Here is a 27,424-nt window from a genome sequence, read left to right on the forward strand (position 1 = left end):
TCCTTGCTCAGTGTATAGAATGAACCCAAAATCAAACAGGTCACACACTGGAGCAGCCATTGTGTTTTTCTGAGGAAAGGAACATTGCATAAGCCTGCCTGGATCTAATAATGGCTTCCCTGAAATGTGCTGTGTTCCTCTCAGCCATGTTTCTGTACGTGTCACAGATGTGGTTGCGTTTCACTGTTTGCTTGCAGTCTCTGTTCGTCCCAGCAGCATGTTGTTTGAATTATGCAGAGCCCGGAATAGCAACATAACACAAGAACGTGCCAGTCCAACAAATTCCTAACAACATGAGACGCTGCGGCTCTCGTGCGACTCGCGGGCCTTTGTGATAGATCCAGACAAAACAAGGCTACAGCCAGCACGTCGGAAAGAAAATGTATAAGGTGTGTTATTGCGTTAAACTAAACATGAGCTTCTCTAAGCCCCTGAGCCAGTCAAAGCTGCTTTGATGTAGTTTGTAGCCAGTGAGTAATGAGTGCTATGGGGCAAACTGTGATATCTTGACATCATAGAGTACAAGGAGAGGCTGACACATCTAGCAAGAAAACTGGGTTTGTAAAGGGTCAGAAACTAGGTAGTGGAGATGGAGTGATGTCAACAGACGGCAATAATTATTAGAATATAGACGCAAGCGTGCTAAGTCTAATTATCCATGATGTATGGAAACATCGGTTATTTAACCAACAACCTCTGGGGATGAACTTTCGACGTTATCACATAAGAATAGAAAGGCACGTGGCTCGAGGTTCACATGCATATGAATTAAAAAAAAGTGCATACTGCCAGGTATGTCTAGGTTTGAACTCTTTTTAAACTGCACTAATATAAAGGAAGATAACTACAGCCATGTATCAGATCCAGAGCACAACAGTAGTCTCCCGCTTGTTGGCCAGACATTAGGGATGCACCGATACCACTTTTTTTCAGACTGAATACGAGTACAAGTTCTTACTTTTGGTTACTCGTCGATACCGAGTACCGATACGAGTACTTCTCTGTGCCAAAAGACCCTCGTTAACAGCCAGCTGGAGGGTGTGAGCGACACACGGCAGGCTGGGGAGTCCCGCATACGAGGCAGTGCGCCGCGACCAGCTCTAGGTCGGCTTGGAAAGGCTCGGGGCGAAGGTGGCTTGCGGCCGCAGCTTTACAGCGTTCCCTGCCCGGCCCACGTCAAAGGCACCAGGGGTCTGTGGCGTTGTCGGCAAACCCACCCACCCGTCTTGAAACACGGACGTGCGAGTCAGAGGGTGCAAGCAAAACCCCGTGGCGCAATGAAAGTGAGGGCCGGTGCCAGAGGTGGGATCCCGGCCCCGCGGGGTCAGGCGCACCACCTGCCCCTCTCGCCCACACCATCAGGGAGGTGGAGCGTGAGGACCCGAAAGATGGTGACGAGAGGTTAACATTGCGCTGCTGTAAAGTAGTATCGGTGCCGTTGTATCGGAGCCATTTTGCAAGTACGGGTACATGAGCATGGTTACATGGTATCGGGTATCGGTGCATCCCTATCAGATATCAAATATAATCCATGTAATCATGTAATCGTACATTGTGTTTATGTATGTAGACAAAAGTTTATTCTTGAAACAGTAGTTGGTCAAATAATCTAACCACAAGGTTGATTAGTAGCTGTTTTTTTTTCAGAGCACTTTAAGGACTCATCCTCCATGTTGAGCTAACATCAATGAGAAGTCCTTACGCTATAATTGATATTTTCATAATAACAATACATCAAATGACAATGTGAAAGGGGTCGCTTAATGGATCGGTATTGGCTAAAATAAACAAGCAGATCAATTGCGTGCCTGCTATTTTTGCAGGCCGTGCAGTGCTGCTCTCCTGTAATGTCGCATTCACACCAAGAACGAAGCGAATTTTCACCTCGCTTTACTCGCGCGAGTTGGACCGCCGGTATCATTTGTGTCCGTTCCCACCGGAGAGGAGGAGGAGCTTGTCTCCATAGATACCACAACTTTTCTTTCCACCATTTCCTCCATCAACCGTTGAAGAAATAACCACTGTTGCTGCTTTGTACATGTTGTGGAAGTCCCAGATATGTCAGGAAAAACACGCCGTCGTGTCTGGGTTCATAACATCACCCAGCGGCGAGCTGTATTCACATACAGCACAATTGCCATTAACTGTATCTAGCAGCCACACGTCACTACTGCGGTATGAGCCCAAAATAAACAGATTGTGCTGTGTTCTTTTTGAAACAGGACGGTATTGACAGAGTATGAAAGGAATCGGATCTGGGCCAAAACAACTTGTGAACATTCATACACTTGTCATATTATTATTTATATTCTTATAATTAAAATATTTGTATTACTATTGTAATCTTGATTTAAATCCTATTGCGCTACCCTCCTTTTTTTTTAATTTCTGTTAGTATCTTACATCTAGTTTCCTCTGCCTCTGCCTCACCCAGATAGCTCTCACAGGCCTGCATAGTATGATTAATTGTGGGAATAATAGCCTGAACACCACAATCAATCACGTATGAAACACTATTGTAAAAGCGTCTGTGGAGCTAATTAGAAACAGCTCAGCAGGACTCTTGAATGTTCGGCTGAAAGAAACAAAACTGCCATTCATGTCTTTGTTAACGTTTAATGGCTGTCACTTTGTGAGACTGCCTGCCACATTACACCAACCCCTGCTGTTCACCACCGAGCACCAGTTCAGTTGGCTTGCATGTCAACTGACTCCCATCTACTGTTACAAAGTACACGTGACCTCATATCAGAGGCTCCATTTGTTTTGAATATGCTTCATTTTAGCCTAACCTAATTCATTTTAATGAGCCATTATCTTAATCTATTAGTGATTAGGGATGTCACGATACCAGAGAGTTAGTAGTCGATACCAATACCAGTGAAATTCCACGATTCTTGATACCAATTTGATACCACGGTTAAAAAAACATTAAAAAAAACCCGATAAATCCCATGTTCCTCAACACACACTCCTTTATTACCGTTTGCATACTGTTTTTTGTTAGGAAGTTAAACAGGTCATAATTCCCTCTCTATTAACTATTTTATATTGCTGTGAAAACATCTCCTTCAAACAACTGGATTTATTCAAGTTCCTCGCCAAAAAACTGCCAAGTTGCCAAATTTGCCAAGATTTACATTTGAACGCATCACAATAACTTTAGAATTTATCTTCGCCCAATACTCATTTTACTGAACAGAGCCTGAAGACATCATAATGTAAATCAATGGCACCTTCTGTGTTGAAATCGGCTGGGGAAGAGCTAGTTAACGTTAGCTGCTCTTGTCCTGCCGACAGTAGGCTTATATTTATACCAATATAGGCTAAATATAGGGATGCACCCATACCACTTTTTTCAGACCGAGTACAAGTACTTACATTTGGGAACTCGCCGATACCGAGTACCGATACGAGTACTTCTCTGTGCCAAAAGACCCTCGTTAACAGTCAGCTGGAGGGTGTGAGTGACACACGGCAGGCTCTAGGTCGGCTTGGAAAGGCTCAGGGCGAAGGTGGTTCGCGGCCGCAGCTTTACAGCGCTCCCCGCCCGGACCTCGCCGCACCATGACGGGGCTCCCTGCTCCCAGGGCGACTGTCGACCGTGTCAACCGTATCGTGCCGCGGCACACGTAAAAGGCGCCAGGGGTCTGTAGCGCTGTCGGCAACCCACCTGACCAGTCTTGAAACATGGACCAAGGAATCTAACGCACGCGCGAGTCAGAGGGTGCAAGCAAAACCCTGTGGTGCAATGAAAGTGAGGGCCGAGGTGGGATCCCGGCCCAGCGGGGTCGGGCACCACTGGCACGTCTCGCCCGCAGCGTCGGGGAGATGGAGCGTGAGGACCCAAAGGTTGGTGACGAGAAGTTAACATCGCGCAGCTGTAAAGTGGTATCGGTGCCGTTGTATCGGAGCCGTTTTGCGAGTACGAGTACATGAGCACAGTATCGGACCCGATACCCGATACTGGTGTCGATGCATCCCTAGCTAAAAATCATGATTTATTGGGAGGATCAAAGCAATTCTATGTCAAATCAGACGTTCAGCACCCCCATATGGCCAGAATGGAATGATCCTTTGTTTCATAACCACGTATTTCCGCCACTGTGACGATTCGACTGTGAGATTAGCCGTTAATTCACGCTCCTTAGATCGAATCGTCGAATAGTCTACTATTCTGGGTCGCCCCTAGTGACCTCAACTCAAATTCTCACAGAGAGCTCTGGTCTCTGATTCCAGAAATGGCCTGCACAGGCTCCAGGAGGACACTGATGGACGGGTCAGTGAGAAATCTAAGACAAGATGGGCCTGACTCATTGTCAGGAGTCATGCACACATATACTGTATCTGGAGAGTACACTCTGCAAGCATCACCAAGATGACTTGAGCTTTAAAGGTCCCATATCATGCTCATTGTCAGGTTCATACTTGTATGCTGTGTTTCTACTAGAACATGTTTACATGCTGTAACATAAAAAAAAAAACTTTATTGTCCTCATACTGTCTGCCTGAATATGTCTGTATATCCTCTGTCTGAAACGCTCCGTTTTAGCTCATTTCGACATAATTGCAATAGAATTGCGTTGCAAGGCAAATAAACTGAGACACATTTAGAATGTTTACGTTTAAAACCGTGTAAGGATCTAAATATTGTATATTTGTGACATCACAAATGGACAGAAATCCTGACGGCTTGTTTCAAACGCACAATTTCTGATTACAGGCTGTGTGTATTTCTCCGGATATTGAACGTTTCAATACTTTCACAGTATTTATAAAGTACTTAAACCTACTTTATACTATAACAGACATGACAATCTCACTTTTTACAATATGGGACCTTTAAGGAATCGTACTTACAAAGACAAGTTATACCAATCTGACAAATGAAATCTTTCTAAAATTAAAACTAGTGTAACACTATTACACTTTAGATACGTGACTGGACTAATTCCTAACCTACATTTTTGGGCATTTCTTGTGTAAAAAGGTTGCATTATTGAAGTACTGTGACATTGTGAAGTTTTGGAAAATGTAGTGCATTGAGTTTAAATAGTACCAGGTAATGTAGCACTTGCTCATCACTGCAGACAGAACAACAACACACACACTTTAGCACACAGTCACAGTCACACACACACCTCATGCGGCAGATGAAGGACCGCCGGGAGCCCATGCACATTCTCATGGAGGACTGCTGTCCCTCCTTCTTCACTGTTCCTGTCTTCAGATCCAGAATCCGTCCTGTTAACACACAAACAGCAGCTCAAATTAAATCAGGGCATAGATACCGTTAACATGTAGACTGATGTAAAGACTCGTTTATAACAAGCAGCCGGTTACTTCTTATAACCTGTATATTCTTATTAGCAGACCTGAAGGAGGAGCAAATGGTCTCCTGTATGTTTACAGGGCTGAGAGAAAAACAGACTCAAGCAGACACCTGTTGTTTGGCTGATATTTGTGCTTTTAGCTACAGTATGTTCACAATGAAAAAACAGGGTCAAAGATCATTTTCTATGGACCATAATTTCCATGGCAAATGTCACGGTAATTTTGCCAGCAGTTGTCATGAACTTGCTGTGGACAGCAGCAGGTTCTCATCACTGTGGAGCACAGCAACATTGAAGCTGTCACACTTTGACGTCCCCGTTTCTATTACCTTATTTCATTGTTGTCATCTGTGCTCCAGTGTTCTAAAACACTGTTCAGATAGAATCAAAATGTCCTTTCAGAATAAATTCAGGGTAACATGTTCCTCTTAGGGGCTGTCAAAGTCAACACGATAATAACACGTTAACGCAAATTCATTTTAACGGCACTAATTACTTTAATGTAATTTGCAATTTTAGGTCGCAGCGAGTTCAGTTTTAAAGCAAGAGTGAAGATACTGGTATCATATGAAACTAGAAAACCTAAAGAATCCATTGGTAACAACCAGGTCCCTTGACCTCTGACCTTCAGATATGTGAATGTAAATGGGTTCTATGGGTACCCACGAGTCTCCCCTTTACAGACATGCCCACTTTATGATAATCACATGCAGTTTGGGGCAAGTCATAGTGAAGTCAGCACACTGACACACTGACAGCTGTTGTTGCCTGTTGGGCTGCAGTTTGCCATGTTATGATGTGAGCATATTGTTTTATGCTAAATGCAGTACCTGTGAGGGTTTCTGGACAATATTTAGGGCCCGAGCACCGACAACGTCAGGCTAGCGAAAGCCCTATTGAAACTGTAGGAATTATTCTTTTTCTCTCAAATTAATCGCCTTTTTGACGACCTTAACATGCTCAAAAAATTGTTAAACTTAGCATACTTATCAGAGGCGGTGAAAAATGTTGATATTTTAAGGGTCTGGGGCTTTCGTGTTGCAAAATGGCTCGCTAGCGCCCCCTAGAAAATTGAAAAAATTGAGCCCCTCGCTCTGGTTTCACCTACATGTATGAAATTTGGCAGGCAGATGAAACATGTGGAGATGCACAAAAAAGCCTTTTGGAGGTATGCCCAAAACTCAACAGGAAGTCAGCCATTTTTAATGTAATGTTTTCGCCCATTTTTTGTGTTTCATAGGCCGTGTACTTTAACGAACTCCTCCTACGACTTGAAATTTGGTCAGGACCATCTTAAGACCTTCAGGATGAAAAGTTATTCAAATGGTGAGTTTTCACTGAACGACCTGACCGTGGCGTGGCGGCCATTTTGAGCCATTCGCCATGAAACAGGAAGTTGTTGTAACTCCACTGTACATAGAACACACTGTACAAAATAGACTCAGAGCCCCACCCCCTTTCATAACTCATGAACCGTTTGTCATAGAGTCTTGTGGCAGGCGTCATTGCACTCATCAGAGTTACGGTTTCATTGTGCCTGGCCAGCCGCGTCAAAAATCGGCCAGATTAGCAGTTAAATCCCGCTCCTTAGATCATCCTTAGACCTAGTGACCTCAACTCAAATTCTCGCAGAGAGCTCTGGCCTCTGAGTCCAGAAATGGCCTGCAGAGGCTCAAGAAGGACACTGATGGACAGGTCAGTGAGAAATCTAAGACAAGATGGGCCTCAAACTGCCTGGACTGTCATCCACTACCTCCGACCTGCGGGAAGATGCGAGGGCCCGTTCATCGCTGCTCGCCGCTTTAATTGTTATTGTTTTATGTTGTTAATTGATTTCCAATAATAAATACATACATACATTTGCATAAAGCAGCATATTTGCCCACTCCCATGTTGATAAGAGTATTAAATACTTGACAAATCTCCCTTTAAGGTACATTTTGAACAAATAAAAAATGTGCGATTCATTGCGATTAACTATGGACAATCATGCGACTAATTGCGATTAAATATTTTAATCGATTGACAGCCCTAGTTCCTTCACATACCAATGTCATTCTACAGTATTTAATCATACCGCATCATATCCATCATACCAGAAGTGTAATAAAAGGCCTTTATGGGCCCGATTTATCACACTGTGGCTAACATCCAACTACCCTTTGTGTGAGAGTTGTTGTTGTGTAAGTGCATGGTAATTTCCTCAACCAATTCTATTTACTGGCATTGGGACAGAGATGAAAAGAGAGAAATTCCTGTGGAGGCCCAAAGAGACAGCTGATGTGTGGAGCTGCCAGAGGAAACCTAGTCCAAGACAGCACTGAGGTCCCAACAACACAGAGCTCAGAATGACCCTCAAAGTCTGGATTTGGTGTTAGGACTGTCAACACTCTTTGTACTGACGAGGTGACAGTGAAGCTGAGAGAGTAATTTGTAAAACACTTTGTAACTGTCACTTCTTGTGAATTCAATTAGAGTCAAATTCTTTCTCATTTTTTCCAGGGGGTCCCAGGAGAACTCCGCCAAGGACCCATGTTCCTTGATCACATGGGTAAGGTGGTTTGTTTTGGACTGTTTCGGGCTGATATTCAGGTTGAGAAAGGGATGGTGTGACCCCACAGCTTGGGTTTGTTACTGTAACCTGCACAATCTCCGGTCTCCATCAGAACATGACTGATCCTTTCCAGATGGAAAAGGAATTCTCGGTATTTCGCAAATATGAAGGTGAGTGAACCAGACGGAGGACAGAAGGCTGATGACCATGGTAAACACATAACAGACCAATTACATCGGCAACAATGAGCCCAAAGAGCAACAAGCACATGCTATTTTCTCTCACTCGAGCTATTGTCCACCTGCATGACAGTGCATGCTGGGTGTAAAAACTCGTACTCATATCAGGAGGACAGTTCCTTACAGATAAACTGTTTACTAGTCATGGTTTGGACTACTCAGCCTGTGAAATCAGTTGCATAATGTCTTCAGGGGAAAATATCTAATTAGATGTGATTATGTTCTATAAATGAACCCCCCCAGGCCTGTAATGCTGGTCTATGTGGGATTAAACAAGATAAGATTGTATAAAGCGTAGTCACATTTATTTCTAGGTAAAAGGATAGCTGCTTGCTGTTGAGGATCAGTTGGAGAACAGGCACATTACAGGTGAACTTCAAATAGTTTTCTACAGTGGATTTACTAAATTTGTTCACATTCAACATAATACATTAACCCCCATATTTAACATTCTTACTAGGGCTGTAAAAGTTAATGTGATAATAACACGTTAACTCAAATTCATTTTAAGACCACTCATGTCTACAGCGCGTTAACGTAATTTGCAATTTTTAGGTCGTAACGGGCTTAGTTTTTAAAGTGAATATACTGGTATCATATGAAACTAAGGAATCCATCGGTGCCAACCATGTCATACTGGGGTGTCGCCAAGGAAGTTAAATAACGCTCCAAACTTAAGCTAAATGTTGGCGAGGAAAAACTGTCATGGCCAATTTCAAAGGGGTCCTTTGACCTCTGACCTCCAGATATGTGAATGTAAATGGGTTCTATGGGTACCCACGAGTCTCCCCTTTACAGACATGCCCACTTTATGATAATCACATGGCTGCGGTTTGACATGTTATGATTTGAGCATATTGTTTTATGCTAAATGCAGTATCTGTGAGGGTTTCTGGACAATATCTGTCATTGTTTTGTGTTGTTAATTGATTTCCAATAATAAATATATATATACATTTGAATAAAGCAGCATATTTACCCACTCCCATGTTGATAAGAGGATTAAATACTTGACAAATCTCCCTTTAAGGTACATTTTGAACAGATAAAAAAATGAGTGATGAATTTGTGATTAATCGCATTGAACTATTTGAATCGTTTGACAGCCCTAATTCTTAAAACAATAATAACAGCTGCATTTATGCGAATGATGAAATGCCACTGGTAAGTCATGAGAAAGTGTTGATAGCACACAGACCCTAATGATACTGTTGACAGCTCTGAGTTCCTGAAGTCCTTCCAGACATCACAATGGTACAGAGTGATGTTTCTTACTCAAGGAAACCAAATACGGCAGAGAAAAGCAGCGAGAATTTTATAATGACAGTTTTGCAAGGAACATGGCTCCCCGGCAAGTCGCTGATTTATCAAGAGACCTAAGGATCAAAACAAGGGATGGGAATCGGACTTCTTTTCAATTGCTTGTGTTGAAAGCACCGACACTATGAATAATGCTCAGCTGCTAATTTGCTGATCTAAAAAGCCTCACGGGCAAGACAATAGGAAGGTCATTTTAGAAGTTGTATCAGACGGCATCAATGAAGTCATCTCACACAACTGTGTGGAGTTACAACCGACGGCCCTCCGGCCTTGACAAGTGAGCAGAATGGAATGGCATCCTTGGCGTGCAGTAAGGTTAGGGGGAATATGGGGGAGAGGCCGTGAAATTGCATTGAATTATACATCAGGAAGCACTCTGCACCAGAGCCACCCAGCATCTGGAATGTGATGAGTACCGTGGTGAAAGATATTAATCTGATCCCATTAAGAGCGCTTAATCACTTCAGGCTTTCCTGTCGGAAATTGATGCGCAACACAAGGATTCTCTGATATCTGACTTGTTTTTGAAAGAACTAGAATTACTGCCTCTCGGTTGTGCCCCTCCGCCAACCAGTCAAGTTGCAGTTTACATCCACGTCCATCCAAAATGTCATCACTTCATCATTTTATCCTGTTAGACATTGGTGTGAAATTGTCATAATTAGCAAATACATTTTTGACTTATGGCCGGAAATGTGTTTTGTGAGGTCACAGTGACCTTTGGCCACCAAATTCTAATCAGTTCATCCTTGAGTCAAAGAGGATGTCAAAACGGTCAAACTAGGCAGCGCTGATCAAATATGAATCAATATTCTGTTACCGTAATGCCTATTACTCTCCTCAAATGTTTCCAGAAACATCTTGTAGTGTCCTGTTTAGCTGTAAAATTAGAAAGTTTGTGACCCGGCAGTCATGTTGAGATGCCTTGAGGAAATACCAAGCACCGCCCACCAGCCGGAGCACAGCCAATAGGAACGCTCCCTCTCTGAAATGACCCGTGATTGGTCAAAGTCTCCCGTCGCAGTCTAGATTTTCTAAAGCCTGAAAACAGAGCCATGAGGAGGAGCAGAAGTCTAGTTTTCTCTCAGAATACTTGAATTACAATATGCTGAAAGGTTATTATGGAATTGTTGCCTAATGATGCCAAAAATATACTGACTACTGAAGCTTTAACGTGGGTCAGGAATAACAAAAAGTGGAAAAACTGTAATTAATAGGTGGATGTGACGGGTATTTCTGTTAAAAATACAAGCAGCGAAGTGGGGAGTATGGCCTGACTGTTGTACTGATATGGAATTAGCTACGCAGACATGGATATTAATGCTGAATTTAAATAATAATGACAAAATAAAACTATTTAAGACTCTGCCATTATGTGAATATTTATATGACAATTTACAGCAGCCCCAGTGAAATGCTTGATGCAGCTGTCACACTGCTACACAGGGGAATGAACAAGCCTTCAACTCACAGTGGTGATTATTATTATTAACATTCCTATCAGCAATAATGACATTTCTAGCAGAGAACATGAGAGAGCCAATGAGCCAGATATTCGTCAGGAATGGAGCTGTTGCTGCATTAGGAATTTCAGAAAGATATGAAGAATCTATTCCCTGCTGTAACCAGACAAACCTGCAGTATAACAAGAGCCCAAATAGCACTCTATCCCACCACAACATCATCCAGTCATCGCCATCTATCTCTTCATCTATTTTCTGCAACAGAATATTGATGTGTTTTTTTCCATCTGTTCATCTCTGCTGCTATTTACTGCTTTCAAAAGCAGGAGGAAAACACTAAAGAGGACAAATAGCTAAGTTTGAGAGGAAACACTGTCTGCTAGCATTCATCCATCTTTCTCCACATTGCACATCAGAGACTGAGAGAGACTCCACCATAAGGCGTGAGACACAGGGTGTTCTGATCTGTAGCTTTCAAGCAACTCTTTTACATTATGAATACACAGCAATTCTTTAAAGTCACTGCTGCTCACAGCAACAGCTCATCACAAACAGGAAAATAAGTGAAGGACAGATTTGTTTTCCTGTTCTACAGTCAGCCAGTCCCACGTTGATGGAGGCTCCTCTTTTACCACAGCTACTAAGGATGCACCGATACCAGTATCGGGTAACACATCCGATACTGTGCTCATGTACTCGTACTCGCAAAGCGGCTCCGATACAACGGCACCGATACCACTTTATGGCAGCGTGACGTTAATCTCTCGTCACCATCTTTCGGGTCCTCACGCTCCACCTCCCCGAGACGGGCCGGTGGTGCGCCCGACCCCACTGGGCCGAGATTCCACCTCAGCCGGCGCACGCCGGCCCTCACTTTTATTGCGCCACAGGGTTTTGCTTGCACATTCTGACTCGTGCGTGCGTTAGACTCCTTTGTCCGTGTTTCAAGACGGGTCGGGTGGGTTGCAGACATTGCCGCAGAACCCTGGTGCATTTTACATGGGCTGAACCCCGCCCTGGCAGCACGATGCAGTTGGGGCACACTGAGGACAGTCCGCCCCGGTCGACAGTCACACAGCCCTGAGCCACAAAGCTGAGCCACCTTCGCCCTGAGCCTTTCCAAGCCGACGTAGAGTCGGTCGCGGCGCACCACCTCGTATGCGGGACTACCCAGCCTGTCGTGCGTCGCTCACACCCTCCAGCTGGCTGTTAACGAGGGTCTTTTGGCACAGAGAAGTACTTGTATCGGTACTCGGTATCGGCGGGTACCCAAATGTAAGTACTCGTACTCGGTCTGTAAAAAAGTGGTATCGGTGCATCCCTAACAGCTACTGAATGTTTTCATTTGATTATCAAACAGATAAATTCTCTTTTTGTCAAAAGCATTAAAGGAAGTTCAACGGTTTGGGTAATACACTTATTCCCTTGCTTCCTGAGGGTGAGATGAGAAGGTTGATATCAATCTCATGTGTGTGTGTGTTTAGTGCAGAGCTGGACTCAGGACATGGTTAGCCTAGCTTAGCATCAGGACTGGCAGCAGGGGGGGGATACACTGTAGTGAACCTGGCTCTGTCCTGAGTTCAAAAAGCTCACTGAATAACACGTTACGTATCCTGACTCCAAAGCAGTAAACGGATCGCTTTATTCATTATTCCCACAATGAACTACAGACAGCAACAACTGGTGTTCTGGCTGATTAAAGTTGTTCAGTCCTCTACACATCTGAAAAACATGCCGGCCTGCAACGGACACACAACAACAAAGTCCAACCAGTGAAGGAGAAAAACATACTGCTTTAGTTCCACTGAGTGAAACTGAACTCTGAGAAATGCTGCGACTTCAAAGGCTGCTGATGTGCTGGTGGATGCGTGTGTATTTTCATCCGTCACAGCTCTACATGGAGATTATTGCGTTATGTGGATTACATGGCACTGCTGGGTATTCAGTGTGGTTCAGAGGGCCTCCCGGGTCAAGACGGACAGACACAACTACAAACCTTCACACTACCGTGCAGAGGACGAGCTTTAACAAGACAATGTTGCCCTCTAGTGGCCACCATGAGCACGTCAGACATTCTGACATTTTACAGTACTGGAGTGGTTCGACATATTAGAAAAAGAAGAAGAAGAATAAGAAGAAGAAGAAGAAGAAGAAGAAGAAGAAGAAGAAGAAGAAGAAGAAGAAGAAGAAGAAGAAGAAGAAGACTTTATTGATCCCTGAGGGGAATTTCAATGTGTTTCACTCTGTTGTTATTTTTACACATTACACACACACAGTCCTGAAATACACACACATGCACAAATGACCTATAGACATGCATTTGATGGAGAGAGATGTCAGAGTGAGGGGGCTGCCCATGGACAGGCGGCCGAGCGGTCCGTGCGGGGGACTTGAGACAGCGACCCACCAGTCTCCGGGCCAAGTCCCCACGGACTGAGCTACTGCCCTCTGTTGAAGAGTGAATCCATATTGTTTCATGTAGTGATGAGGGGGGGGGGGGTTAGACGCTTCCTGCCTGTTGAAATGATGAATAATACAGGAGGAGTGAAATTGTGGCTGTGTTTCTGTTTGCTGGAAGAGTTGTTGTTTTTTGATCTCAGGTATTAGTTGGTTGAAGAACAGAGGTAGACTGGTCCAGAGGTGGTATGGAACTCCTCATTACAGACACTTCCGTTCTGCCTGACTTATGCTTGACGCATGCGCGAGGGTCGCGAGCAGGGTCTGAATTGAACCTTTTTCCTCACCTGCTACTGAGCAGGTCACTGAACATTGAACACCTGTCACTCATTTTCTTTTGTCTGCCACTTCTGAAATCTAGGTAGAATGCTTTAAAACTGTAAACACTGACTCAGTGGTACCAGACTGTAGAATTATGGAATATATCATTGTGAGGAAGCAACAACTCCCTCACTAACTGTTTGGTAAAGCCAAGTGGGCTTGATCACAGTTATCTTTGTTTTTCCTTATGTGGGTAGTTAAGGGGTTAATTGACTGACAGGGACTGAGTGGCTCCAAGTGTAATCAGGTGTGCTCTGATTTCCCAGGTTCTCACTGCAGGTGTCTCCAGTCTGAGCTGATGGCAGCACTCGCCTGATAAGCCAGTTTGAACTGGAAAGGCGGGCTGTTAGGTTATATGACCATGTGTGAAAGTAGAGTTTGGGAGAAGAGTGGTAAAAAGAGCAGCACCAGGCATGTGGTGAGCTGTGTAACTGAATGCAGAGGATGTTTTTCCCTCCATGTGTTTTTCCTTTGTTTGATGGAATTTTTACAGACTGAAAATAAAAGTCTGCCTTATTTTTCAAGCATACTTACCTGCCAGTGTGATGATTTCTCTTCGTGATTTTTCACCTTGCTCTCCTGCACCTCACCTTGCAACAATCATGTAACCTTTAATCCATGACTATATTTGGTGACACTTCATTTTACAAGTAAAACCCAGGCTTTAGTCTGAGTTCCTATCTTATCTCAGTTTAAGATGACATTTAGGAATTTTGGTATAACAAAAACATGTTTGCTGCATTACTGCATTTAGGAAAAAATCCTGTCTTATCTTAGGATAGGAACTTAGCTATTACAGAACCGTCCCAAGTTAGGAATCCTAAATTAGGATGGCATAGACCCTTTCCTGAATTCAAAATAACTGTTGTTAGATACTGTATGTATGGCACTGACAATGAAGATGGGTAACAACATGAACACTGAAATATAATGACTGAAAATCTACTCAGACTGTATGATGATTTCAATTTCCCGGACCATGGGCCCTATTTAAACGATCTGTAGCGCATGGTCGTACGGGAATTCATGATAATAAGCACTAAGCCAAATATGATAAACATGTATTAATAAATAATGAAAACTACTAATAATAATAATAATAAAAATAATGTATTACTCAACCCACTGGGGGGCTCGGACCAGCTGAGCGGAGTCCTCCGGAGATGTATTACACACACCCTTGCACCCGGGCGCTGTCGTAGAGGCGGAGGAGACCTGAGGCCTGTACTACAAAGTGAGTTCAACATCCCCAGGGTATCTTCTCCTTATCTGGCTTCACTAACCCTAACAAATGAGATCCCGCTAAACGGTCCTACGAAGGTGGTTATCAACTCAGTAAATCAACCCAGGGTTTCTCTGTCTTTCTATGTCTGAATTTGGCGCCTATCAGCCGTGGTCGGTTGGTGGTGTTCTTCGATCCCGGATGGCGTACGCAGTAGAATGTGACATTCGCCGTCTCTGCAGGTAGTTTGAGCTGCGTGCTCATGATTTCCTTTACTGATGTTCGGGGATGATGGTGAAAACTAGATTGTCTCTCATGCTTCTAAGTCCACAATGATCTCTTTCACGGTCTTCAAAACTTCGTAAAAATTTAAATCTCACCGAAATGAGAAGCAGAATAGCAAAACACAGGTTCCAACACGCAAACAGACTGATCAACAATCAACAGCATGAAGCTAGGCTAGGCATAATATAGGCAACTGAGCCACTGCGGCAGTCTATTGGTAGCACCGGTATCTATGTGTTGTGTGTGACAGGTGGTTTTAAGAACTCTCTGCTGCCGCTCTGAAACCTTTTGCAAACTGACAATTAACAAAAGCAGAGAGAAAAAGAGAGAGAGAGACTTCTTATTGGCAGCACGTCCTCTACCTGTCATGGAGTTTTCTGTAGTACTGAGCTGTTCCCTCAGCTTGTCCACGTCGTCGGGGTGGACCTGCTCGTACAGGGTGCTGCCGAACCACTCCCCCTGGGGGTGGTTCAGCACCGGCGTCACCGAGTCCGACACGTAGATCACCCGTCCCGTCTCCGCGGCAACCACAAACAGGAAGCCGTCCGCCGCCTCCAGGATCAGATGCTTCAGTTCCTACAGGGAGCAGAAAGGTACATGAGTGAGCACACACACACACACACACACACACATACAGAGGTAAGACCAAAGAATGTACATTGATTAAACACTGGATTTGTGTTAAGGATCCGTACTATCGGAAGGAAGGAACGGTAGGAACTATTTAACTCAAATTAGGAGGCAGAGTTCAAATGTAGCAGGTAGATCTTTATAATCAGCTTTATGACATATTACGTTCACTAATTAGCCATAATTACAAACAAGTGTAAAGACCTTTACGCACCAGGTGCGTGACAAAACAAAACACACGAAAATGCAAAATACGCGTCTACAAATATGTCTAGGGGTTTTATTGTGAAATAAACCTTTGTCAAGGTTGAAAGGAGTAATAAAGTTTTCCGTCTTGGTTTGAACTACGGAGCCTTCGTGTTGCTCATAACAACACGAAGGCTCGTTCTAAAACGACCTCGTTCTAAATAAAAACCCCATCGCTTTTTCGCCGAGTGATATTTGCAATTCTGTGTGAAATTATTCACGACAAAAACAACAGTTCAAAAAATATATTGACATGCAAAAAAAAGAGATACCGATACCAGTATCGGGTCCGATACTGTGCTCATGTACTCGTACTCGCAAAGCGGCTCCGATACAACAGCAGCGATACCACTTTACGGCAGCGTGGCGTTAACCTCTCATCACCATCTTCCGGATCCTATCGCACGCGCCCACACTCCACCTCCCCGACTGTGCGGGCGAGACGGGCCGGTGGTGCGCCTCACTTTCATTGCACCACGGGGTTTTGGTTGCAGCCTGCCGTGTGTTGCTCACACCCACCAGCTAGCTGTTAACGAGGGTCTTTTGGCACAGAGAAGTACTTGTATCGGTACTCGGTATCGGCGAGTACCCAAATGTAAGTACTTGTACTCGGTCTGAAAAAAAGTGGTATGGGTGCATCCCTAGTAAAGGCCTTCAGATTCAGATAGTGCTGAAGGTGCACAGTACCTTCATCATCTTCAACTTAAAAACCTGAGTATCTTAGAAAAACAGGACAGACACTGAGCTTATTAAATGACCAAACAGGCTGAGAATCATTTGACAGTTACACACTACCTTCTATTGGCAGTGTTTACAGGCCCAAACCCAATGTCCCCCCCTAAAGTCTGGATCCCTCAGGGACTTGACTGACGCCAACTGGTAAATGGTTGAGTGTGAGAGGCTGCGAGGGCCTGAAATGGTATAAATATGAATGGGACAGCACTTTGCAGCAACATATCACGTTACCTTGACAACACCAATTGTGGGTTTTCATTTCACGTTTTTTACTGTCCATCTGAACGTCTTCCAGGCTCTTGCCTTCATGAGACTAGAGGTAACTGTCAAAAAATCAATTTAGTTGTTTTTGTCAAACCTCATTAAAGCTGCAGTAGGCAGTATATTTTTGGCATCATTGGGCAAAAATCCCATAATAACCTTTCAGCATATTGTAATTCAAGTATTCTGAGAGAAAACTAGACTTCTGCTCCTCCTCATGGCTCTGTTTTCAGGCTTTAGAACATCTAGCCCGTGACGAGAGACTTTGACCAATCACAGGTCATTTCAGAGAGGGAGAGCGTTCCTATTGGCTGTGCTCCAGCTGGTGGGCGGTGCTTGGTATTTCCTCAACTGATCTCAACATGGCGCCGGGTCACAAACTTTCTCATTTTACAGCTAAACAGTACACTACAAGATGTTTCTGAAAACATTTGAGGAGAGAAATAGGCATTACAGTAAGTGATTGACAGCTGCTCAGAGACGCCAAGACTCCAGATCAGCTCTTATTGGTTGTTTTCCTCCAGTCTGTGAAATCTTGCAGATGCCATTAGGAGCACCGGACGACACAGAGGAACATGATTTTTTTCAGATTACCTGTGTCATGTACTACTGTCACGATATAGTGACCGTTTTATAAAAATAACTTTTTTTAATCATATACCCACTGCAGCTTTAAGAAAATTAAAACAACTGGTTGATAAATAAACCAGGTGTGTAATATGATTTCTTGTGATTTTTATGGACCATCTTAAATCCGTAATGTTAAAGTTTCTGTATAAATTTAAATATACCTGGCTGAACACCCATGTGCCGTCCTCTTGGTTTGTTTTTTTAACACCTCCGGGGTTCCCCTGGTAACTGTGTCAAACTTGTGTTTAACGTCACGAATTGTGGGTAATTCCCTCAGGCATAGTCTACAGAAATGCAGACTTACGGAAGGTGTTCATAAAGGGCTCAAAATGTCTGTGAGAGAGAGGATTTGACTGTGGGACAGCCCTAAAAACCCTTGCGGACTTTGTGGGAACGCGCCTCAAAGTCTGTGAGTCTGTAAGTGTGGACGCTGGGATTGGGCCATGAAGTCTGTGATCTGCCTCAGGGCGTGTCTCTGTCTCAAACCACTCTCTAGATTAGTAGGTAGTGATCTGCCAGAGTCATTTTCCAGGTTTCTTAACGTCAAAATTGTTCCAGTTTCTTGGAAAAAGAAATCCCATGATGCACAGTAAAAAAAATACAGCGAGCATATTTGGTCATTTTAGTCACTGACTTTTAACTTCAACATGCACAATGCATCCATGTCGCCCTGAGATAATACAGGATGGACCTGTACTGAGTTTGTGGCCCTGTTACTGTTGTGTTAGCAACGATTTTATCAGAACATACCACTACTGAAATAACTGAACATTTATCTCCCTAGAAGCAGAGGACACGGCCCAGTAACAGGTAGTTCCCCTGGGAGTGTCACATACACCTGTACATGGCAAACTGTGCCTTGCTGTGACCTGGCTCAGATAGTCAAACATGTGCAGAGAGTAAACCTACAGTGTTATGAAAAAAGAAAGTAGCTGGGGAGAAGATTTACATCATACAGTGAGCAGATTGGGAAAAGTTGAATCCGCTAGTTTCAAACAAGGTTTCTATTCGGAGTGAACGCTGATGCATAGAATAATTGCACATTTTTATTTACATTTTATTCCTCAGTCTGCACGGGTGGCACCTTAAAGCCTCGCCAATTATTGGAAAGTAGGTATTTTGTACAAGTACAAACTTAGAGCATCAGTACATGCTAGGGATGTCCATAATTAACCGTTTAACGGTTAACCAACATTAAGCATCTATCTGTTAAAACGGTTAAAAGAGATGTTGATAATTAATTCAAAAGCTGAGCGGCTCAAAGGAGCGGCTAGTCTCTTTAAGGAGAAAAGCTGGTCCACCTTAACAGCCCACCTTAAGAGGCGGAGCCGGAGTTGCAGGATACAGGAAGTCGGCTCCGGTCTCTCCATGGATGTATTAAAAGAACAGCTCCAGCTCGCTTGAGTGGAGTGGAGGAGTTGTAGTTTCGTAGCATTTATTCACCGACAAATAAACTGTACACACACTGCTACACCTACGTTCACAGCTAGAACGCCACCAACAACCTCACACTCACCAACAACACACACACACACACGGTCTGTTGGAAACTCACTAAAGTTACTCAGACTACGTGTGCGGCGGTGAGCACGAAGCCTCCGGCAATGCTAGAGCTGCTAACGTAGCACAAATACACACACTGTTTGTTGGACACTCGCTAAAGTTACACCGGACAGACACACAGCTGACAACCTACTAAACTAAACTAAATGTGTGGTGGAGACTTTTACTGTGTAAGTGGCTGCATGTCCGCGACACTACACGCAGCATCGTAGCTGTTAAGTTAACGCTCCCGGACGGTGAACTGGAGACTCCCGTCAACCAATATCTGTTGTGCTCCTGCAGCTGGTACACCGCTGCATGCAAGGCACAAATCTTGTCGGTTAACGGTTAATAATCGGTTAACGAGGGTCGGTTAACGGTTAAAAAACGTTTCCAAACTGAGCATCCCTAGTACATGCCTAGAATGGCCTTGTACATTAAAATATACCAGTGCTAAATCCTGCTCATAGCAAGTGAAGACCGTCCGACCACATTGTGCAATGTGCAGTGATGAGTCCTGTAGCCTGAAGTTTGAAATATATCCCAAAGCAGCATGATAAAGTGGGTCAAGTAGTGGGCCAAATTAGTGGGACAAGCAACTGTGTAAATGGTATCAGCATAGTTTAGTTGAGACAGGAATAGGCCTGTAAGCAGACGTTGACATGAGGATGGAGAGAAACATGACTTTAATCTATAGAAGAAACCCAGTGTGAACATGAACTTCTTAGAGTTCTAAAGGGATGCTTCAAATTTGGATTCATGCACACCGTTAGGATCAGGGTCTTGAAGATGATCAGTTGTGCATGTAACACATAATATCTTGGTTTGAAAAATCTAGGTAACAATTCCCCCAATATGTGCAATATAAAAAAATGCCTGTGCAATATTTTTATAGAATGCAACCACTACTGCTCCCATATATATATATATATATATATATATATATATATATATACATGCTTCTATATTTACCATATACAAAGTATTTCCTTTATTATTGTACTTTATATTATTTGTAAATACAATTTTTTTTATTTATTTTTTTATTCTATTACTGTAAATTTATTTTGTTATTGTTGTGTCATTTATTATTATTATTTTTATTTTTATTTTATTTTATTTTTTGCGACTTAACTTACCGTTTTCTTAATGGAGCTTCCCAGCAAATAGTATTTCACGTGATTGTACTTGTATAACCGGTGTGACAATAAACATCTTAAATCTTGAATCTTGTATTGTGTATGTCATTCAAGTCCCAGTTTTCTTTCTGATTTGACATTAAATGTTCATCTTTCTCTCCAGATGGCCCCTCCAAACTGAGTATTCCCACTATTGTTTTGTGTAGATCCATTCGTATAAATTAGTTTTTAACTTTAATATTAAAGTATTTTATAAAAAATAAGATAAGGACGTTGAATATGTTTTAAATGTGTATGTCCTGTGTGACGATCTGTGACAGTTACAGTACCTGTTCAGTGAGAAAGGAGGGCTTATAAGCCCCATCGGTAGACGTGTTGCCAGTGCCCCTCATGGATTTCATATGGGAGACAGCCATACGCAGGATCGTCAGCTTGTCGGGTTTCCGGGCCAGGGCACTGCAGGTAGGCACCATGTCCGACAGCTCGGTGATGTATTGGGTCATTTTGTTGCGCCGACGCCGTTCAATCTCACTGTGGTTCTCTCTAAAACAGAGAGAGAGCAGTTAGGCTGTGCAAAGTACAGACTGGGAACCCCTAGCCAGGCTTACTTGAACAAATAATCAACAGCTATGATGCATCTGATCCTGACGTATATCTCCAATACAGTACTCTCCAGACTTTTCACTATGCTTTTACTTGCTTGCTTATACCTGCTTATAATACAGCAGGTCAGCCAGGTCTTTAATGAGAAATTAGACTTTGATTGAGAGGAATTTCCTTCAGACAACAGGAGGGACACACAAGCTTTTAGAGGTTCCTACTGTACTCTGTCGCACCTGTTTGTCTCAGTCTGACACAAAATCCCCTTCAGACCCATTAATATACAATTGACACTTTTCACTGAGGTTGAAGCCAATACTCTTTTTGTCCCAATATCTAATATTTTGGGCAATTTTCATGCCAAAAAATAATCTAATTAGTATCAAGAATTGTTTGAGCGGCAAACAGAAAATCGATCTATATATAAAAACAATTTTAGAGAGAATCTGTGTATCTCCGTCAATATATGGGTAAAATAAATTTGAATCCCTCATTTTTTAACGTACACTTCGGCACCATGTATTTTACCATCTAAATAGTGAAACAGCATGTCTAATGTGTATATTTATTGATTTATGTATTGCCCATAGGGTGCAATGCCAAAAAAAGCAGATAGTAATTGTTGCGGTTTGTTGTTGGGCTTTTCCACTGAGTGCCTCATTGTTTGTTCGGGGGGTGTGTCTAATTGCTGGTGTTTGATACTGGGTGTTTTTACTCGGCATGTTTTCTTAGATGGTGATGCTTCAAGTGGTATTTTCAGTCTTTATTGACACCAATTTTTTGCCGGAAATAATAATATACATCATCGTTCTTTCTTTTGGGACTGCATCATCCACTTTGTGTCCAATAGGGGGCTTTAAAGGGGACATATCATGCTCATTTTCAGGTTCATACTTGTATTTTGGGTTTCTATTAGACCAGGGGTCAGCAACCTTTACTATCAAAAGAGCCATTTTAAGCAAAAAAAAACAAAAAAACAAATCTGTCTGGAGCCGCAAAACATTTGATCATTGTGATGAAGGTAACGCAGTTTATAGTCTAAGTATATAGTATATAAGTCTAATGCAGGGAGGGCCAAAGAGCAAATATACGACGGAGTATTAGGGCCACATTAAGGGAAAAAAATCTGAGATTTCCAGAATAAAGTCATAATTTTACGAGAAAAAAAGTTGTAATATTACGAGAATAAAGTCATAACTTTACAAGAAATAAATGAAATAACACGTAAAATTACTACTTTATGATATTATGACTTTATTCTTGTAATATTATGACTTTTTTCTCATAAACCAATAACTTTATTCTCGAAATCTCCGATTTATTTTTTCCTCAATGTGGCCCTAATACTCCGTCATACCGTCGTACCATAGACCTACAACAATGATAAATAAAATTGAAAATGTAAACAAAAAAAAACTAAGAAAAACTTTCTAAAAATCCACAGGGAGAGCTGCATGTAGCTCCGGACCAGCAGGTTGCTGACCCCTGACCCAGCCCTACTGAGTAAACTACTCCCCCCCCACAGTGGTTTCTGTGGCCAGACATCTGATATAAACCATAGTGACAAAAAACACTAATTGTGGTCTGATAAGAACCATCACATGGATGGTCAACACTAACAGGCTAATAAATGACTGAGAATATACCAATATTGACCTAATGCTGTATACTGGTATACAAACCCTATCCTGATATGTTTTGGCACCAGTTGTTAGTATTTCACTGTCTTTGGATGAGAGCAGGTGTTTAGTGTGCAGGTTGTACAGTCTGTTGAGCCCTGAGTCAATGGAAAATCCTCTGTGGCCCCAGCTGGCTAGGCCTACCTGGCGAACTTATCCTTATCCCCACCAGGAACCTGATCATCATCATCATACCTACAGAGAAGAGAGGACGCAGCATGTAACACCATGTACGCAATACAGGTAAACAGCATCATGTAGCACACTCACTAGCCATATTCCTCACATGCAATGATTGTCACATATTAATGCATGAGAGTAGATGGTTCACAGAGTGATGATAAAAACATGGACAAAACTGAAGAAAACAAGCTGGTGGAGCTGGTGCATTCTGGTCTACTCTGAGTGAGGACGGCTTACAAAACCAGGTGTTTCTTACACTCTGGGTTGAGGCCTTCTTTCAAATTGGGTTACATTATCTCCCAAACTTAACTGCTGACTTCTCTGGACGAGATGACATCACTGCACTCAGCTTTACAACATAAGTAAGGCGGCAACTAGGGCTGTCCTCAACCAAATATATTCTATTCTTGGTCAACTTAATCGATTAAGTTGATTTAATCGACAGATCTGTAAAACTGAGTTCTCCATAAAGAGTCACACAAAAGCACCACTTTAAATCTTGTGCTTATGGACGATAATAGTATAATGGACATTTGGGTTAAACCTGTCTGATAGCTGCTTCCCTACCAGACTATAGATTTTAGTCTCATAAGCAACTGTATACCTAATTAGTAAAAACTTCTGGTGTCTGGATTTAATCACAGTGAGATCTGAGGTTCAGCCAATAGTAAAAGTAAAAATGAGACCCAGACTGAAAAGAAAAACTCTATTTTCCTTTAACCTGACCATTAGAATACAGGAACACTAGTTGAAAAAGGATGGAGTCACTCCTAACTTTAACAAGAGTAGCCCACAGTGTAGCATGAACTCCACTGATCCAGTTAGAATGGAAAGAAACTGAAATCTCTGTTGATTTACAGCCTGAGTTTTCACTCTGTCAGTGTATGGAAGACTCTTGTGTGAGTCTGAACTTGTCCTCAGTCTTCATATTTTGCTGATATTACAGCCTAAATAGTGCAATACAACCCCTTCCCCCCTAACACTGGATTGGGTCAACTCTTCCCTCTAGTCTCTGTGCAGCTGTGCATCACTGGCAGTCACATACTGAGAAGCAGAGAGAACTACGGGAGACAGTATTGAATGATCTACTTGACGGGAATAACATATGTACAAAGTGTATGTACAGTGGGCAAACCCTTTCACAGTGTGAATATGGAGCTTTTCCTGTGGCCAAATAAAATCCTCCATGTAATGCTACTGTCCATTATCAAGAGTGCAGTTCCTCCTGTGTTCAGCAGAGAGCAGCTCCTCCTCCTCCTCCTCCTCCTCCTCCTCCTCCAGCTCACTGTCACCACTCAACTTAGCAGAAACAAATCCACTGCTGAGTTGTCAGCTCACAAATGAAGCACTTACTGTAATGTACATCCTACATACTTACACACCACACAATATGAGGAGAAGAAAAAAGGCAAACACGTTGAGATAAATTAAATGTGGGCTGACGGTTGAGATGCAGTGACAGAGAAAGTCCCTCTTTAAAAAAAAAAGGAATACAGAGCAGAGCACTGTATATTTTGATGGAAGGAAAAAAAAAAGTCATGAGGTGTCCATGCAACAGTCAATGTTACCAACATACTGCAGGGTATCTGCAGGGTTCGCAAAGAGGTTTAATACCACCTGACATTATGCTACAATCAATTTAAAACCAAAGATGTTCCAGGTTGCCATGCATACTATACTACAAACACAGTTTTGAATTGGGTGCAGTAAAAAAAATGAGATCCAACAACTTTAATATGTTCATACCTGCAGATACCCTGGAACAGGAACTGTGTTATCTTTGTGAACTAGTTCTAAAACATTTCAGGCAGGACCTTTGCTTTCTGCTTTCCGTGTTCTCACCTTGAAAATTTGCTAGGACCCTCTCCGTCTTCGTCGTCGAAGTCCATTCTGGGAAACAACCACAGAAAAAACACTTCTATTAGACTTAGGGATCTCTCGTGACTAAACCCCCAGTATTTTCTGGTAAATAATATGTATATATCCACAACACTAACTCTAAACAGCTGTAGACATCAGTTTGAAGCAACAAATCCTCATTTGGTTCTGCAGCTGCAAAGTGATAAAGTTGTGTCTGCTGACAAATAAACCAATAGATCAATGTGTTTGTCTGGCCAGGGGTGGACGGCTCATCACTACAGAGCTGATGCTTTCGTCTCAACACGATATCATCTCATTACCCCCCCCCCCCTCTCCATGCAATAAGCGGATCTGAATGATGCCGAAATAACTACATAATGATGTTGATTTGTAAAAAGTCTGAATTCATACTTTATCAAGTCTGTCCACAAGAGGACAAGCAAACAACTTTTAAAATGCTTGTTTCCTGAATGGAGTTTGGATGGATCACTGCCAGGCTATGCAGCTGCTCCATCAACACTCAACATAAAGTCATCTAGGCATAAATACGGCAGCGACGTTGTTGTAAACAGATCACAAGGATGTCGAATTAACTACATAATGATGCCGATTTGTAAAAAGTCTGAATTCATACATTATGAAGTCTGTCTGCAAGACGACAAGAAAACAACTTTTAAAATGCACGTTTTCTGATTGGAGTTTTGGATGGATCAGTGCCAGGCTATGCTAACAATCTCATCATTAATGGGCTTTCGCAACACAGCGTCACAGAAATTTCTCGATGTATGAAAAATTTCATCTTGCGCAAATAGGCGAATGACACAAATTTCACGTGTTCGTGCCACAAAGCGTTCACTTTGCACTTGGAGTGAATGCGTCATAAGACTAAACCAGTATCCTCACTTTATTTGACTACTTCTGTCTCGTTGAAAGACTCATTATTCTTGTTTACTAGAACAACATACACCTATCACACTATGCATCTGTTGTTGTACTTCCTTTTGCTGCAGTGACACTTCAGTTTCCCTGTCTGGGAACAATACAGGTATTTTAGTTCCAATTATTTAAGAACAGGATTTTGTTTAGTGTAACAACCATTTCAGGTCCATGTTTCAACTGTTGGACATGTCTTTTATCACATTATGTTGACTTCCAAGACATCTAGAACAGAGCGACCCACTTCTTAAGGAATTCTTCTATATAGTACAGCCTGTCGCTGTTGTCCCGCGGCACATCGAGCTGTAAATAGATGGGTTTGTACTGCAACCTCGCAGCAGGAGTCAACTGCACTGATCAGCGTTGATGTGGTCCTGCTTGACAGCATTACTGTTGGGACTTTGGAGTTTAGTTTCACCTCTACATTACTGTTCATGCTTGCATATATCACCTCAACCGTTTACTGATCACTCTCCTACAGCTGTACCTGAGCTGTACTTTCTGTGTTGATTTATTGCTGATGAAAACTACAACTAGTCGTGTTACTATCTCCTCATGCTGCCTCACATTAAAAACTCACCGGCAAGCAAATGGGAGGATCTGTTGTTCTGTGGAGAATGTATAATTCTATAGCACATGTATATCATGACATGATACATTTTATGGTAAATCAATTGAGACATTGTTAGTGGGTAAAATAACCACATACTAGTGTGTCTGTTTTTGGCTAATCCTGCAAATATATACCTAAATATTGATACAACAATCACATAGAAATCTGACACGACCATGAATCAGTCACGCTCATTGATCAGCAGTGTTGCTGATAACTAACACATCCACAGATATGCACCAACAGTACAAACAGTATGGTGAATCCTCTGATGGTAGACAAACATTATATATTGTCTCGGTATATTTTGTCATATACCCATATTCAGCTCAATTACCCTTTACCAGGGGTCAGCAACCTTTACTAAAAATATTTTAGGCAAAGAAAAAAAAAGAAAATCTGTTTGGAGCCGCAAAACATTTGAGAATTGTGATGAAGGTAACACAGTTTATAGTCTAAGTATATAGTACAGTGGCGGCCGGCCAATAGAGGGCCACGGGGCCTGGCGCCACCCACCTTGAGCCACCAAAAAAAAAAAAAAAAAAAAAAAAAAAAATTATAAAATTATTAATTATAAAAATTCTAAAAATTCTAAAAATTGTCAATATGTGTGTTTTTGACCTATGGAATATACCCGTAATATTTGTAAAATAGGATAACTGCGCCAAATATCTGCTTTCCTCCTTGAACTCTCTGCTAGTGCACCTCTCAGCTGCTCACATGCACTTTCTGGGGCCAAATGGATTTGGCCCAAGGAAGGCGGGTCTAATAAGCAGTACAGCCAATCACTGATTAAAGATATATGATTACAAGCATGAATGACATACAATTCATCCAATCAGCGCCGTAAAAAGACTTCCGGGGGGGGCCAAACTGATTTGGCCCATGGCGCACGTTCACGTTCACGTTCACGTGTGTCTCTCTCTGTTCTCGTCAGGGCTCATGTCAGTTCTCGCGTGATCTTGACAATGGAACAGCCAAGCACTAGTAGCGCTACTCTTGCAAGACTCAACCCTAACTCGATCAAATCTCTCCTCCAAGACCCGTTTGAGAGAAGGACTTTGGCGGAGAAACTCCTGGTGAAACAACTGGGCCCAGATCAACCTCCTGGACTCAGCATAAAACAACAGACACATGCGGAGCTTCTGTAAAGACTGGTACGCGAGGAAGGCCTGG

At 42.6% G+C, this 27,424-nt stretch overlaps 1 protein-coding gene across 4 annotated transcripts in view; it reads right to left on the reverse strand.

Moving 5' to 3' along the window:
* The window catches only part of arnt2 (aryl-hydrocarbon receptor nuclear translocator 2), a 105,082-nt gene that overhangs the window by 50,676 nt on the left and 26,982 nt on the right, over window positions 1-27,424 (reverse strand). Inside the window, exons 3-7 of one of the 4 annotated variants that reach the window (XM_037796653.1) lie at window positions 24,682-24,729; window positions 22,801-22,851; window positions 20,707-20,908; window positions 15,557-15,770; window positions 5,142-5,244 (exon numbers count right to left, since the gene is read on the reverse strand). In XM_037796653.1, coding sequence (XP_037652581.1) covers window positions 5,142-5,244; window positions 15,557-15,770; window positions 20,707-20,908; window positions 22,801-22,851; window positions 24,682-24,729 — 618 coding nt within the window. Of the gene's footprint in view, window positions 1-5,141; window positions 5,245-15,556; window positions 15,771-20,706; window positions 20,921-22,800; window positions 22,852-24,681; window positions 24,730-27,424 lie in introns of all 4 variants that reach the window. The other 3 variants (XM_037796644.1, XM_037796671.1, XM_037796662.1) reach the window with 3 other exon arrangements.

This window comes from Sebastes umbrosus, chromosome 2 (assembly GCF_015220745.1).
Source record: "Sebastes umbrosus isolate fSebUmb1 chromosome 2, fSebUmb1.pri, whole genome shotgun sequence".
NCBI classification, from domain to species: Eukaryota; Metazoa; Chordata; class Actinopteri; order Perciformes; family Sebastidae; genus Sebastes; species Sebastes umbrosus.